This window comes from Drosophila pseudoobscura, chromosome 4 (assembly GCF_009870125.1).
Source record: "Drosophila pseudoobscura strain MV-25-SWS-2005 chromosome 4, UCI_Dpse_MV25, whole genome shotgun sequence".
Taxonomy (NCBI): domain Eukaryota; kingdom Metazoa; phylum Arthropoda; class Insecta; order Diptera; family Drosophilidae; genus Drosophila; species Drosophila pseudoobscura.
Window position 1 is genome coordinate 5403007 of NC_046681.1, and position 15560 is coordinate 5418566.

Here is a 15560-nt window from a genome sequence, read left to right on the forward strand (position 1 = left end):
CAATGAACCAACAAGAGCCCGAGCAGGTGGAGTCGGTGGAGATTCTTGTCCAAAGACCAGCTGAGTACGAGTTTAAACAGATAGGCTTCAACGGGGAGAACCGACCTAAGCCAGGTGGCCCGCCGGAACAGTTTGCGATAGACAATGCTGCTTCTTTCACTTAAAAATAGTTCGAGGAAGCTTATGGTAATACTCTGAAAGCTGTTCGAGGGACTGCAACAGGAGCTGGATGTTGTGGACCCGCGCCTTTTGCTCAAGGCCGAGATGGAAACGGAAACGATGTTCGCTTATCCGTCATGGACTACTTGGGCATTCAGAAAGCCTTCCAACAGGAAGAAGCCGACTTCAGTTTGGTAAGTGGTCCAAACAGGTCTTTGGGTGAGAAAGATTTGACATTTTACTAAGTTGAAGCTGAACGACGATGGCTTAAGATTTAAGACTTGAAGTACCATGGCCGCCCGATTCCAGTTCGGAATATAGAAGTACTCAGGCATGATAGCGTGAGAGAAACGAATCACTTCTTTGCCTCGCATCCTTTATTTTTCGCTCTCCTTGACGAGAGAAAGATTTATGCCACGGATCGATATGAATAGATTACGGTTCTACCTGATGACATATAAGTATTTCATTCGAATGAGATTTAAAACAATACCAACAACTCCTAAAAAAAATAAAGTTTCATGGCTTAAATATGTATTTCTTAAAGAAATGTTTCTACAAGTAAAAAAAATACATGTTTTTCGCGTTGAATCAAAGGGATAATATTATTATATGGGTTCTACTCATATTAAATTATATATAAAACTATAAAACTAAACCATTAGTTTCACACGTATTCATTTCTTGAAGAAACTTACAAAATAACACTTAAAACAACCTTAAAGTAATGCTAAAATCAAATAATATAATCACACAGTGATTAGGGAGGAAGTGCTCTCAGGGTAGCTGCACTGCTCCCGCTGCATGGCTCCGATCAGATATTCGATGCTGAAGTTCTTCGCGGGCATGGGAATATTCAGAGGCTTAGGCGCGGCTGGGCTTTTCGGTTCCTTCGCCTCCTGCCTGACCAGCTGCTGGAGGTGATTCAGATAGACAGAGGCTCGCATGCTCTGCTCGGCTATCTTCAGGTGCTGGCTGGAGAACTCGTTGTACTGCTCCTCGATGGCCAGGTGCTCGAGCTTCTTTACGCGTCGGCTCATGCGGCAGGCGATGGTGTTCTTGTTACGCCGCTCCTGATCCTTGGGCGTGCGCTCCTTTTTGGGAAACTTCCGCACCATGTTTCCGTGATACTTGCATATGTTTTGCAGAGCGGCAGCGCTGATCGAGGTCAGAGAGTGCGAGGATGAAGCGGATGAGGAAGTCGATGCCGCTGCGGTGGTTGATGTGTCCAGACGTCGGCGCTTGGCCAGCGGGAGAAAGGTGCTTCCATACTCACTGGAACAGAGGCTGGTGCTGTCCTCCTCCCACTCATCGTAAGTGCTGCGACTGCGACTGCTGTAGGGCGTTCCAGTGCGGGAGATGAGCTCTTCCTTAAGGAGAAGATCGGCTTTGTCTGTCGATCGCCCAAAATCGAACTTCTTGTGGCGGTAGATTTGATTGTTGCTCTCCGTGGACTGCATTCTGCCGATGATGTTCTGATCTCTATGTCACTTGATTGACTGATGACCCGTTGCCGCTCTACTTGTCTTATATGCACCCGCGTGGATGCGCTTATCACTAGTGCCGCCCCCTGTAATCCGCCAAGCCAAGCAGTTTATGGCTCTGTTTACACAAAATCGAGTAGAAATGTTTTTTTTGCAAAACACAAACAAGATCGTAAAATCAGTTGATTTGCCTGCGCCCGGCCTCTGCGCCTGCGCATGCATACGCACGCGTACGATCCCGCTGCATATATGCACGCGTCCCATCCCTTTCGCACAACCTATTTTACCTACCAGTACCAGTACCAGGGCAGAGCGAGACGACACCCGCTGCGCTGGGGCTGGGTCTCTGTGCATGTTTGTTCTTGTCAGCATTCTGTCAGATGTTTGGACGGCTGGACAAATTTGCTGGACAAATGGAATCCATCGTCCATCGTCCACTGTAGCCTGTCGCCTGTCGCCTGCCTCCGCCGTAGGTGGCAAAATGCGCGCCTATTGTTTGTCCGATGTACTAGACAATGCGATGTCCGATGCTCATTCAATTCGTGTTTGTTCCTCTTTTGCTGGTTATTCCGGGCTTGGCCATTATCCATTGTCGCAGCTTCTGTCAAAGCCGATTGTGTTACGAGTATTCTTGTTCAATTTTTCAATTTTTCGATTTGGTTTTTGCCCAAATGCATTTTGCGGCCTCATTTGTCTATCCTCTTTTGTCTTCGTCGCCATTGATAAGATATGTATGTACTACTCTTATGTATGAATGTGTGTATGTGTAGAGTTGCTGTGTGTTGTGCCTCAGTTATTTTAAAGGTTCCAGTTCTGGGAAACCGTAATGCCCCTGTCAGTCTGGAGTCTCTTGCAATAGATGCCGATAAGATGAGGTCTCGGAGGTTTGCCTTGGAATGACTTTTACTTGGGTTGCAAAAGGCAGACGAGAGTTGATAAGGTTTGAGATTGGGACTGGGGGTTGGGTGTCTCTCGTGTGGTAGGTCAGCGAATAGATCGACGTGGGAAATGGCGCGCTCTAGGAACTTTCTGAGAATGAGCGCAGACTGAGATAAGATATGCAATTGAAACTACGATGAGCATGGTGTGCACTGATTAGAGTTCTTGAAATACATAAATCTAGGTAGATAATTGTATAAAATAATAGAGTATATTTGAGCAATATATTATTTTATGGTAAATTATAACTTTAAATTAAAATCAAATCAATTAATACAATTTCGTATTATAATTTCAATATTTCCAGGTAGATCTTTCCATATACATATGTATGCATTTAGAAATGTTGAGGGACTTTACCTGGTTAATAAATAACCGCCACCCCGAGAACTCAATGAAACCTTTAAATATTTATACAAATAAATATATTTATATCTAAACCAGTTTAATCTAAATTCAATCTTCCCCAATCCCTATATAACATGTTCCATTAAGTTAATTACTCCAATGCCCTTTGTACTATAAGTGAATAGTTAGCTTGAACACCAATTTCCTCCCTTTTACAAATCGGTGTACCTTGTTTTGAACCCAATTCAGCTGCCAAACTCATGGTATTAACTTAATTATACACTTTTTAAAAAACTTAGAAGCTTCTACTTCTGAATTCTGGATTCTGGATTACGATATGACGAGCTTGTGTGTGTCATACGTCAATTATCACTTCAAGCACGTGCCGAAGCTTCGACGCACTTTGGAAATACAATGTTCACGGGAAAATTCAAGTGCAGTTGATGTGCAATTGAAAATTTGAATTATGTACGAGAACCTTATCTATGAAACCTCTTATCTTGAGCAACTACCCGCAATTACATATGTACACAGCTATGCATGCAAATGCTCTCAAAATATATGAATATACTGTGCACTCGTATGAATTTTCGAATTGGGTGCTATCGGAAGCTACCATCGAAGCTTAAAAAAGATTACCAAAGATCATACAAATTGTAGCACTGCCATAAGAATGATCGTTGAAAAACCATATACATATAGCTTTTAAAAATAACCTAAGAGTAGTTTTTATCTTTTTGCACCAAAAGCATTAATTTAAACAAAGTTAGTGTACTACAACTATCTTAAAAAAATGTTATCAGTTGTGTAGCGCCATTTAATGATGGGGTGTACATGGCATTAAATAAATACGTTTTCATGAGAACTATGTAAACTATAAAATTTACAAAGTAATTGCAGTGCTTGCTAAATTAATGGATAGTTTCCTCCAAATATTCCTAAAAATATTAATGTTTAGTGTAGCGCCATTTGGTGATGGGAAAATAGATACTTGGAATCAGATGGATACTCGAAAATTAGTTATCCAGAGGGGTACGTTTTCATGAGAACTATGCAACCCCTAAAATTTACAAAGTAATTGCAGTGCTTGCTAAATTAATGGATAGTTTCCTCAAACAAGATGAGAGATTCTGTACCGCTGCAAATCTGTCGGTGATCCCAGAAAGACCTTTGTATAGTTGCCCCTACAATCGAGGAGTGACTAATCCCTAAACAGTGGAGGTGGAATGGATCCGAGTGCTGGGCAAACTAATTGAGTGTTTGTTTTAATCGCGTTACCCAGAAGCGAATCCATTCCAGTGCCACAGCGACACCGAGACTAGGATCTGGAGACGTCGGACCCCATGCAAGACGAGGAAACATCAAAAGCGGCTTCAAGCGCATCCGACAGCTGCCGGTAGTCGATTGCCGTTAGTTGGTAGTATTTGGATCTGATGGGGTTGTCGTAGTCGTAGTCGTAGTCGCATCGGGTCGGTTTGGGTCGAGCCAAGTCGAGGCGAGTCGAATCGCATCGAGTCAAGTCGTTGGGTGATTGGTGGCTTCAACTTCACGACTCTGGGTGGGGATTTAATAATGTCGTTTGTATTTCGTTGCTGACTCTCTGTCAACGACAACGACGACGATCTTGTCGTCTGAATCGTCATTAGTTCCACGTACTCGTAGAGATGGGCATGGATGGCCAGTCATTGCAAAACTCCATTTCGTGCAAGCTTCGTGCAGCAGCAGAGCTGCAAAAGGGCGATGTTCTCTATATTCTAGAATTAAATCTTAAATTCAATTAAAATTGTACACAATACATATTGATGTTTCATGCTGGTCAATTATCCTCGTGAGTCCATCCAGTCCCATCCCTAGTTCCAATCTGTGACTATTTTCGTTTCGCCGGCGAACAGAGGCATCCCGCCTCCACTTCCCCCTCCGTCGCCTACTCCCCCAATCCCTATTATTTCGCTATTGTCGAGCCTCAGTGTTTGTGTTTGCATTGTCGTTTGTCTTTGCAATTTCGCTTTTATTGGATTTGATTTGATTTGCTTTCTGGCCATAAATAAAAGCCCCACTCCGATCGAAAGTCTCAGACGTCGATTCGCATTTGCATGGGCCAGGTTCCTATTCCTCCCCAGAAAGTAAACCAAACCGAAGAAAGAAAGAAAAAGTCACAGAGCCACTAGGAACTCATCATCAAGAGCTATCTATAAAAACAACCAAAGATTATGAAACTATTGTGGAATATCGTGTTGGTCGCACTGTGCGGAGTGAGTCTGGCAGAGGATTTCGAACCAGAGCTGCCGCCCGTTGAGTTCAAGCCCGTCCGAGAATTATGTGAGTGCTAAAAATAATATAAAAGTGTGACAAAAACTGTGCCCTGCCCACTAAATATTCGATTTGCGAAAGACACCTCTTTTGTGCCATTTATTTCTATATACTCTGAAATATAGTCTGAAACTTTTAGCCGTCTACTCTTTAGTTTAAAGAATAGTCACAATACGGTGCACAGATATCTTATATTTTGTGCTCCAAGTGCTTGTATCATTGAGAAAACCGCAAAAAATAATAACAACTTTAGCTGGTTATAGCCAATGGTTTCAGTAAAATCACAGATTGCAGTTTCTGTCATTTTGAGCAAACAAAACCATGAAAACGTGTTCGATAATAATATTCAGTAAAATGTTGAGAATGAAAATGCTTTACGCAGTGGTTAGGAAACAACTCTCGATATTGTGATGAGTCTAAGTATGGCTAGATAATAGTAACAAAGGATTAGTTTGGGTTGGTAATAGAGACGAATAAATAAGCTCACAAGGATCTTATATTTGAAAGCTGAGACATTTATATGAAGTTTTTTATGAAGATTTCAATGTAGGATCAAATTAAAAAATTGATTTAAAGTGTGAACTAAAACCATCTCATTTTTCTGCCTAAGTCTTTGTTTATTGCAATTTTATTTGGCTGGCTAAAGCCTCTGAAGCTCTCCCTGCAATTGAATAAAAATCGTAATCGGATTTCCTGGGGTTAAATGTTTATCCTAAGTTGGACTTAATCCACTTGTCGCCATTGGAAGTAGGGACGCTTGATATATTATCTTAAAAGCTGTCGTATGTATTAGCAGATAAATAACGAAATTCAATTGAAGCGAAAGATCGCCATCTCCTAATAGCAATAATCGTGTGAGGCACGCAACGCTTGTGTGAATTTTATAACAAAGCAATCAGCCTACTTAGGAGTCAAAGTTCAAACCGTTTTTCCTTAAAACAATGGCGTTGCACAATAAGTAGTTGACAAATTCTATCGAGCTAAGCACACAGATTCTTATAATACTAGTATACAAAGAGTAAGATTCTATTTACTTTTATTGATTACCATAATTAATCCAGCTTTGTGCAATCTGTAAATGGTTTGTAAAGTGCCATTCAGTGGGTCTACAAGCAAACAAAATATATAATATCACGATTAGTATTCTGGAAGTGAAAGCCTTTGCATTTAGGGCTGAGAAGCTTATAAAAAATAATTGATGCCTAGAAGAGGGGAAATATCTGAAAAATATGCACATAGTATTTTTGCATTAATGGGATAAACGAAATGGTTTGTTTTGGAGTTTTTGGTTAATTTATTTCAAGTCTATTTTTGTTTGATTCAGATTTAGATTCTATTTAATTAATTTTGAGTTGTCATGCTATCCATTGTGGCTCACCAAGTGGTTTTTTGTCATAAATATAAAAATAGAATCGTTTCGTTTGGACTTTACTTTGCCACTGGCTGGATTATTCGGCAGAGCCGGACAAGTTCGTGGCTTAAGTCTTTTGTGTGGATTGCCACTTCCGACGGACGACCTTGTCCACGGCAGCGCAATGCAAAAAGTCTTAATTACAAGCGGAGTCGAGGCGAAACAAGCGCGTTGCGAACAACTGATGTATAGCCAATGCTCGACAGTACAGTAGAAACTCTTTTAATTGAACGTGCTCGTAGTAATTCTCGTTCGGAACACAAGCAAAAACAAAAGCCAAACAGCAGATAAATTGCGCATGACGTTGACAATTATGTGAGCAGCAAAACGACGATTACGCAAGCTGAAGCTGAAAATTCTCAACTGGAAAATGTCACGTTCTGAGCATAAGCGCATAGATCGTAAACGATATATCTAGCGTTTATGTGTGGCTAAATATGTCAGGGTCCGCCTAATCTCGTTCTAATCTGATTCGTTTGGCATTCAACAGCCGGCGATATACCGACCTGTCGGGAGAGCGATCTCAATATCAACGAGTGCATCAAGCAGGGCCTCCAGCAGATTACCCCTCGCATGAAGTACGGCATCAGTGAGCTGAACATTCCGCCGCTGGATCCTTTCGAGATGGGCAAAAGTTCCTACAGCTACAACTCGGGTCTGCTGCAGGGTCGCATTGCCATGAAGAACGTGGTCGTGCATGGCCTCAGCGAAGGCATTGTGGACAAGGTCAACTTCCGTCTGAAGAACGGACAGGTTCGGATGGAGATTCTCTCGCACGTCCCCCAAATGCTGGTCGAGGGCGCCTACAAAGCAGACATCAAGCTCAACGACCTGAAGCTCACCCCAAAGGGCACCTTTAACGTCACCCTCAGTGAGTCCATTAAAGCTACCCTACCCACAGCTAAACATTATATAATTTATATCTTTGCGTTTACCTGCAGCCGATGTCACCATGAGAGCGAGGCCCACCGGGGAGCTGTACGAGCGGGACGGTCACACTTACTTGCGTTTGACCAAACTGGAGACTGAGCCCAAAGTGGGCGACCTGCGTTTCTACGCCAACGGCCTGGTGCCCGATCCGGCTCTGAGTAAGCTCCATCGCGCCCTAATTACTAAAACCACTCTCTAAAACTCTTGTGTCTCTTGTGTGTGTGCAGACGATGTCATCTTGGACTTTATAAACCAGTACTGGCGGCAGCTCTATCAGGCCATGCTGCCCGAGACACTGGCCACCTGGCAGCCCCTGATTCTGAAGTCCTCAAATGATTTCTTTGCTGCCCTACCATTCGATATGCTGGTGACCAAGAATTGAGAGAATTCTTTGACTTAGCTACCCATTGTTGTAGTAGTATTTAAACACTTTGGTTCTATATGTTCAGCTCAAGGTGTTAATATAGTTTGTATCGCAATAAAGAGTATCAAATCCCACGAATACTTGATTTACTTGAAACAAATCAATATTAATCGATCTACCAATGTATCGGTATGACCCTAAAGTCAGCCTACTAAGTATTCCTACTTTCATAGAACTATTTTCATCGACACACAATACATTGAGGCAATAATAGATATATGAATAGATATAGCAAAAAAATAAAGAAAACCTACCACTAAACACTACCATGATTGTTAGTGCACTTGCTATCGTTTATAGAAAGTGATTAGCTTTCCCAGGAACTTGTGCTACCCAATAGAAAGTTGGTTATACTTCCCGCTGACTGGCCTTGGTTGATTGTATCGACGCTTGTCCTCATCGAATCAGTTTGGCTGGAGTTAATTATCGTTGAATCTTTTATTACATGCCTCTAGTTTTGATTGAACAAATTCAGTATGGACGTACATCTCTTTGAATTTAATTATGTCCGTTTGCTTGATAATCGTCTTATATATTTCTATAACAAGACTAGATGTTGTGGTGAATAGGCCCAACACATCGACTGTAGAACACAATATCCCTTTTATTTCATTTGTATTAATAATTATATAAAACAAACTTAATTTAGATATCCACTTATACATTTCCGAGACGAACGGACAGACAAGATTGAAATGTGGGTACCCTAACACGATTAAAGGGTATAGCTTACTTGCATTAATTTTAAACGAGATCTGCTCGACAATAATTAGGGATTAGGTACACTGAACAAATCGTTTGAAATTACGTGACTAACTCTAGAATTGGCATACAAATTTAATTTATATTTAATCTTACGTAAGCCCGGCTATACCTAAACACTAACCAGAAAGATCACTGCATACAATAATTAAGTATTATACATAAGTACTTGAACACAGCTTGAAGCACTACACGAGAATAAGCCAGAAGCCAAATTTCAGAAAACCAGCTCTATGGCGGCAGTAAGTCAGAAGTCTGTTGCACAGTGTAACAATTCATACTCGTACAAGTCAGAACTCAATAGAATATATGTACACATGTAAGTATCTCCGTTTCTAGGGCGAGCAAAAAGTACAGTTCACAGTGGAATGGTGCATATCTAATTGAACATTTATACGGAAATGACTCACTGAAGCACTGAAGCTCTCTTCAGGTTTAATCTTCGACCAGGCCCTTCGACGGTGTCATCAGAAAACTATCCTAGGGCATGGCCAAAATAATTCATCCGTGATAAATAGGAATAGGTAATTATTAAAATGATTTGTCGCAAATCATCGTTGTCGTAGGCTATTATATTTTCAATAATTTTACCATTTAATAATACGACATTATAAATCAGGGGGACGGAGCCGGTTTTGCGATCAGTCAAAGTCTAACTGTCTGCCCGATAATGCTCTGCTGATTTACAAGTAAAATGTACTCAGTTTAGTACGATCTAAGCGGCGCTCTAGTCTACAGTCTCCAGTCTCCAGGCGATAGTCTCTGACTAGGAATGTGCAGCGTTGTGCTAATTTTGAGAATAAAATAGCTCGACTTGGTGTCTGAGAGATTCAGTTGTTCGCAAACGTTCTAGCCGCAAGTTTGAACAGCCGATCAGGCATAGAACGGATATACAAAATACACAAAATCTACAAAATATATTAACAGATCATCGAAATGCAATACGTTATTGGATTGCTGTGCCTGGTGGCTGTAGGAGTCAATGCAGCTCCCGCTGCTAGTAGTAAATACTTTTCGGGTGTGTACAATTTTCCAAGACACGAGAGTTTGCATTACTCGTTATCGGCTTTCCACAGCGAACGATTTGCCGAAATGCTCAACGGACGAGGACAAGCTTGGGGACTGCATCAAGGAGATATTCAATACGGTGACGCCTCGTCTCAAGGACGGCAATCCCGAGCTGAAAATCCCGCCCTATGAGCCCTTCCACCTCAACCGCACGAGCTTTCAGTACTCCAGTGGGACTGTCAACGGCCGTATCACCGTCCGGAATGCCAAGATCTACGGATTCGCGGCCAACACCGCCAAACAAGTGAGCATCAAGGTCAATGGCGACAAAGTCAAGCTGCGCCTGGTCACCTACATGCCCAAGATGAACATTGTGGGCAGCTACAAGGCCGACATGCAGGTGAATCAGCTCCAGCTGAAGCCCAAAGGCGAATTCAACGTAACGCTGAGTGAGTGTGGTTTGGGTTTCGAGTTGGGCTTGGGCTTGGGGCCTTTCTAATTGACTTGATTTTTCCAGTGGATGTGGAGACGACCACGTTAACTGAAGGAGAGCTGTACGAGAAGGACGGGCATCGGTTTTTGCGCCTCACCGGCATCGAAACAAAGCCAAAGATTGGAGATTTGACCATCAAAGCCAATGGAATTTTCCCAGATCCAGAACTGGGTGAGTGTACACGCAGTGATAGGAAAATAGATATCATTACAGCGAATAAATCAGTTGGAATGACCTTTTACCGGTCATTACCGCAACTTTTGACGAACTTTTGGGATCTGATTGATCCCGATGGCTTAACGGAATTTCTGAATCTCTACTTGCAGATCAAATAGCCCTCAATGTCGCCAATCAATATTGGCGCGATATCTATGGAATCATGCTGCCTGAGACGCGTCAGTATTGGCAGCCCCTCTTGCTGCGCATGTTCAACGAGTCTCTAGAACTGGTTCCCATCGATCAGTTTATCAAGGAGTAGTTCAATTAGTTATAGTTTTACAATTTGTGATGATGGCTTTATAGTGCATAAATAAATGATTATATTGCCAAGGTGCAGTTAAATAATAATTATTGTATAATTTAATGACCATTTCATTCTAGGCGCCATTGGAGCTTGCCCTTTACAAGCCCAGCCAGCTGGAATAATGGAAATATAAAAAAAAAACTAGTTTTAATGGGCCATTTCATGCCCCAGCTCAGCGTCCAACCGGGTATGTGCGTAAATTCATTCACATTTTTTCGAAATCGCGCCCCTCTGGGTGACCTACCTCTAATGATAATCGCGTTTATAGGTTAAGTGCAGGCTGTGGTGCCTAGGTCGGCCGACCTGAAGTCGACAATGGGATGTGGCGAGTATCACGGGCCAAGTGCGAGCAATAAAGTGCAATTGAGCAAGACTCAAGATAGTCGTAACCTAATTTTTCTACTGTGTGAAATGTATTTATCAGTTGGGCCGAAATCCCGGCGGTACTGCAATACCGGGCCAACCCGCGACAGAGGTGGAGCAAGCCCCTAGCACTCCGTCTGATTCCAAAAATCAGTTTAACATTTGTTGTTCTCCAATGGAGAAACTATCAGATGTTAAGCTGATAAGAACAGATACTACACTTTGATCTTAGCCATAAGGCCGAGAAGCGATAACTGGACACGGAAAACAACCGCCTGGCCACAGGTGCTCAGCCAGAACCACTTGGGAATTAAAGGGACACAGAAAATGTTTTCGAATTGATTCCTCTTCCTTTTAACAAATCCGTTTACCGAACTGAAGTAGGTAACTGCTGGGTTACTATTATTATGAAGAGTATGTGTACAGCGCCCTGGGAGATCTCCTCTTTCAATACAACCTCATTCACAACATTTTTAGATTTTAGTCAAGAAGTTGGGTTATCCCTAGTACTGCATTGCCTTTTTATACCCGATACTGAAAATGAGTATTGGGGTATATTAGATTTGTGGTAAAAGTGGATGTGTGTAACGTCCAGAAGGAATCGTTTCCGACCCCATAAAGTATATATATTCTTGATCAGCATCAATAGCCGAGCCGATTGAGCCATGTCTGTCTGTCCGTCTGTCCGTCTGTCTGTCTGTCCGTCCCCTTCAGCGCCTAATGCTCAAAGACTATAAGAGCTAGAGCAACGATGTTTTGGATCCAGACTTCTGTGATATGTCACTGCTACAAAACTATTTCAAAACTTCGTCCCGCCCCCATAAAGGACGAAAATCTGTGGCATCCACATTTTTAAAGATATGAGAAAACCAACGAGAAAACTAACGATAACGAGAAAACGCAGAATCGTAGAGAATGACCATATCTTTTAGGCTGCAGAATCTGAATTGGATCGTATTATTATTATAGCCAGCATCAAGAAAACAATTTCATTTTTTCTCGCCCAGTCTCTCTCTAACACACAGGTAGCATAGGCGGCTTTGCTTAGAGTAAAACATTAGCGGCTAGATCTCAGAGACTATAAAAGCTAGAGCAACCAAATTTGGTATCCAGACTCCTCATATATCGGACCGAGACGAGTTTGTTTCAAAATTTCGCCACACCCGCTTCCGCCCCCGCAAAGGACGAAAATCTGGGGATATTCACAAATATCAGAGACTATTAAGGCTAGAGTAACCAAATTTGGTATCCGCACTCCTGTTAGATCTTACTATAAAACTTGTATCTCAAAATTTCGACCCACCCCCTTCCGCCTACACAAAGGACGAAAATCTGTTGCATGCACAATATTGCAGATTCGAGAAAACTAAAAACGCAGAATCATATATAACGACCATAGCCAAAGGAAACAAATCAATTTGCAGTGGCTACGCAGCGCGTGACGTCACGCCCAGACTGATTTTCTGTCTCTCTCGCACGCACTCTTTGTCGTGTCGTTTAATATTAGCGGCCTCTGCCGGAGCAGAGCCATACTGACTTAGTATCGGGTATAACTGTAGAGTTGCGGTGTCCGCAGCAACTCACAACGTTCCCCGTCGTTTCTATTACTATTTTACTAAATTGCTTTTAATAGAGAACGAATATTACAAAAAACTATTAACTGTTTTAATCAGCGCTCTGCAGTCTGTTGGAACGTTCATCGAGGTGTCCTCTATACTTGTTACAGAATCGTAAGGCGGTGCGCCGACGAAAAGTTGCGGATTTTTGATTTTTTGGTTCCAAACATCTTAATTTTCGAACAGATGGAACTATTTTCAAAATTTAAAAATAGCTAACCAATTTTGTATGAATCCAAATAATAATTTAAATCGAATGAGGAATAAATAAATAAATAGTCAAAATCAAAATTCCAATTTTTTAAGACAAAATATAATAGAATTTGCATTTTCTACACACATAAATGGTATTCGAGTTTTGTGTTTAACATTTAACCATTTGAAAATGTTTATTACAAATATGTAGGTACAAACTTTAGAGAACTTTTTTTTTTATTTTAATTTAATTAATTTAATAATTTATTTAATTTAATTTATTTTAATTAAATACGCTGCTTTCAAAAAAATTAATTTTATTTTTAAGCGGAAAAATTTCCAAACTTGCTGAGGGTCCACTCCAAACTTTTAAAATATTCCGGATTCAGATACTTAATTGAATTATTTTTCAAGCGCAGATACCAATAGTTGTCACTTCCTGTTGCCACTGTGCGACGATATCTACCTAATCCAAATCCTTCATGAAGTGTACCCTCAGAAGTAAGTTCTTGTTTCTTCCCACCCGACTACTGACTAACTCATCCTTTCAAAAGAGGCAAAACAAGAACTGGCAGAACAATCAATTAGAAATGCGCTAAGAGATGTCGCCGTACACCCACAGTTTATACTTGTACTAATTTGTGAAATTTATTATTAAGTTGGGCCGAAATCCCGGCGGTACTGCAAAACCGGGCCAACCCGCGACAGAGGTGGAGCAAGCCCCTAGCACTCCGTCTGATTCCAAAAATCAGTTTAACATTTGTTGTTCTCCAATGGAGAAACTATCAGATGTTAAGCTGATAAGAACAGATACTACACTTTGATCTTAGCCATAAGGCCGAGAAGCGATAACTGGACATAGCAAAACCACTGACAGAGCATAAGCGTGCTGCCGGAACCAGTTGGGAATTATATCGCACAAATCATCTCCCTCTCTGAATGTGCATCTTGTGTTAGGGGTTGCTTTGAGGTACTTTTCATTCAGACAAAGTCCACGAATGACACTTATACAGGAGGAGTGTGTCTTGGGCTATAGCTAAGAAGCAGGATTACTAAGGTGGGATAAGAAAATGGATGGTCTGGCATAATAGCAATCAATACGAGTTTGAGTTTTCTTTGTGCAGTTTTATTTTTCTTTCATAGGACAGAATGCGATTCGATCCGGGTGTCCTTTAGTGTTGTAGCACTATAGTATTTCCTTTAATTCCCAACTAGTTCTGGCGACTCTTATTTAAGGTAGGGTGTGTTTGTTATGGCAAAAATACTCTGGCTTCTCTTCAATTGTCGAATAAATCTTTCGCCTTTTACTAAAGATTTCCGTGGAGAGGGGCACTCTAATGAGTCTAAACTGAATTTTTTCGTAGTTCCTGGCGACTTCGGTTGCCGGGACAATCAAGAATGAATGCCAAAATCGAATGGGGCTTTTTGATTTGAGCCAACTTTGTTAGTTGTTTGTTAGCAATTTCATGTTATGGGCATAAACAAACAAATAGAGGCTAACCAGACTGGACTCTGGGGGGCAATAGTGAGATAAAAAGTACATTTTATTGTACACTTGCCTTAGCATAAAGTGATGTAATTGTACTTGGGTAAGGTTCGAGCCGTGAACAGCGCTAAGTATGCCATAAATCAGCCCACTCTATTGCCAACAATTATTTATTCTTATTGCTTATAGAGACTGCTCTGTGCCTCGCATACTAAAAGCAATTGGGGAAGGAACGCCAACGCCCGACAAAGAAACACGCGATTGTCGTCTGCCCCACGTCTGCTGGACATATTAAATATGCACATTCAACATTTTAATTAGGCATTTGATGCGACTGTACGAAGAGTGGTTCGACGGATGTATTGCCAAACGGAAGTTAATTCCCAATATTCTGGAGAAATAATACGTTCTGATCTTAGCCATCCAAAACTCGGGCTTTGCATAGAAAACTTTGCAAGTTATCACGTCCCTAGACAACCTTGAGCATCGAATTGAACACCACTTCCAAATTTCTCAAGTTCATGAATAATTTTACGCGGCCTATTCCCCAACACGCAGTACGTATAAATGCCTGCGAAGATTTATAACTGACCCACATTTCTCATGAATAATACCCACCCCGTACCCCGTAGAAAAGGTTGCCAGACAATGCCCTGTATGGCCTCGCACCCGCAGTCCCTCTCAAACTGCAGACGTGCCCTGCAGCTTGATCTAAAAACAGGGATGGGAAAGAGTTGTGAGGCAACCGGGCCTGACAGTTTCCTCATTGTTCCTCTGACAGATTTGTGGGTGCAATCGATAGATGGATGCTGACGTGGTTCGTGTGGGTATGCGGCTGAAGACACAGACAGAATATAACTCGGAAATGCTTTGAGTTTTCTTGTAAGAGACTTAGGCAATCGAATATTATTGTAAGCTTTACTAAATTTAATGACAAATTAAGACCAATACATACTCAAAAATTTAAATGAACCAATTTTTGTTGTGTTATTATGAAATTATTGTATTGAGTAGGGACTAAATTATATTTCAAGAAACGGGAACGTATGTATGTTTTAATGCGATTTCGAAATCTATATGTGGATTTTCCTATTTCAAGGGATAAATAT

At 41.4% G+C, this 15560-nt stretch overlaps 3 protein-coding genes, 1 long non-coding RNA gene and 3 other non-coding genes across 8 annotated transcripts; 4 read left to right on the forward strand and 3 right to left on the reverse strand.

The window, feature by feature from the left end:
* Positions 1-799: 799 nt before the first annotated feature.
* On the reverse strand, positions 800-1679 carry Mabi (Mabiki). The gene has a single exon (XM_001356096.4). It carries the CDS (start codon positions 1617-1619, stop codon positions 909-911), a length of 711 nt encoding a protein of 236 aa, XP_001356132.3. The 5' UTR covers positions 1620-1679; the 3' UTR covers positions 800-908.
* A 3322-nt stretch (positions 1680-5001) lies between these two features.
* On the forward strand, positions 5002-8083 carry Jhbp14 (Juvenile hormone binding protein 14). The gene is made up of 4 exons (XM_001356093.4): positions 5002-5249; positions 7142-7522; positions 7593-7739; positions 7809-8083. The coding sequence occupies exons 1-4, from the start codon at positions 5141-5143 to the stop codon at positions 7961-7963; spliced, it is 792 nt and encodes a 263-aa protein (XP_001356129.2). The 5' UTR covers positions 5002-5140; the 3' UTR covers positions 7964-8083.
* A 1459-nt stretch (positions 8084-9542) lies between these two features.
* On the forward strand, positions 9543-10829 carry Jhbp13 (Juvenile hormone binding protein 13). The gene is made up of 4 exons (XM_001356095.4): positions 9543-9785; positions 9844-10224; positions 10293-10439; positions 10595-10829. Exons 1-4 carry the CDS (start codon positions 9704-9706, stop codon positions 10744-10746), a joined length of 762 nt encoding a protein of 253 aa, XP_001356131.2. The 5' UTR covers positions 9543-9703; the 3' UTR covers positions 10747-10829.
* A 381-nt stretch (positions 10830-11210) lies between these two features.
* On the reverse strand, positions 11211-11406 carry LOC6904051 (U2 spliceosomal RNA). The gene has a single exon (XR_004469614.1). It is a non-coding gene; the product is annotated as a U2 spliceosomal RNA (small nuclear RNA).
* A 2213-nt stretch (positions 11407-13619) lies between these two features.
* On the reverse strand, positions 13620-13815 carry LOC6902635 (U2 spliceosomal RNA). Its single transcript, XR_053158.2, has one exon. It is a non-coding gene; the product is annotated as a U2 spliceosomal RNA (small nuclear RNA).
* Positions 13816-14226: 411 nt separating this feature from the next.
* On the forward strand, positions 14227-14342 carry LOC6902634 (U5 spliceosomal RNA). Its single transcript, XR_053157.2, has one exon. It is a non-coding gene; the product is annotated as a U5 spliceosomal RNA (small nuclear RNA).
* LOC117184209 (uncharacterized) lies at positions 14234-15421 on the forward strand. Of its 2 annotated transcripts, XR_004469487.1 has the most exons (3): positions 14234-14582; positions 14641-15008; positions 15084-15421. It is a non-coding gene; the product is annotated as an uncharacterized lncRNA (long non-coding RNA). The 2 variants fall into 2 exon arrangements; XR_004469486.1 differs by having other exon boundaries at positions 14641-15421.
* Positions 15422-15560: the final 139 nt, after the last annotated feature.

Coding starts and splice junctions, on each gene's coding strand:
- Mabi (XM_001356096.4), bottom strand. CDS start 1,619: ATGCAGTCCACGGAGAGCAACAATCAAATCTACCGCCACAAGAAGTTC.
- Jhbp14 (XM_001356093.4), top strand. CDS start 5,141: ATGAAACTATTGTGGAATATCGTGTTGGTCGCACTGTGCGGAGTGAGT. Junction 7,523..7,592: donor CACCTTTAACGTCACCCTCA/GTGAGTCCATTA, acceptor GTTTACCTGCAG/CCGATGTCACCATGAGAGCG. Junction 7,740..7,808: donor GGTGCCCGATCCGGCTCTGA/GTAAGCTCCATC, acceptor GTGTGTGTGCAG/ACGATGTCATCTTGGACTTT.
- Jhbp13 (XM_001356095.4), top strand. CDS start 9,704: ATGCAATACGTTATTGGATTGCTGTGCCTGGTGGCTGTAGGAGTCAAT. Junction 10,225..10,292: donor CGAATTCAACGTAACGCTGA/GTGAGTGTGGTT, acceptor TGATTTTTCCAG/TGGATGTGGAGACGACCACG. Junction 10,440..10,594: donor TTTCCCAGATCCAGAACTGG/GTGAGTGTACAC, acceptor CTCTACTTGCAG/ATCAAATAGCCCTCAATGTC.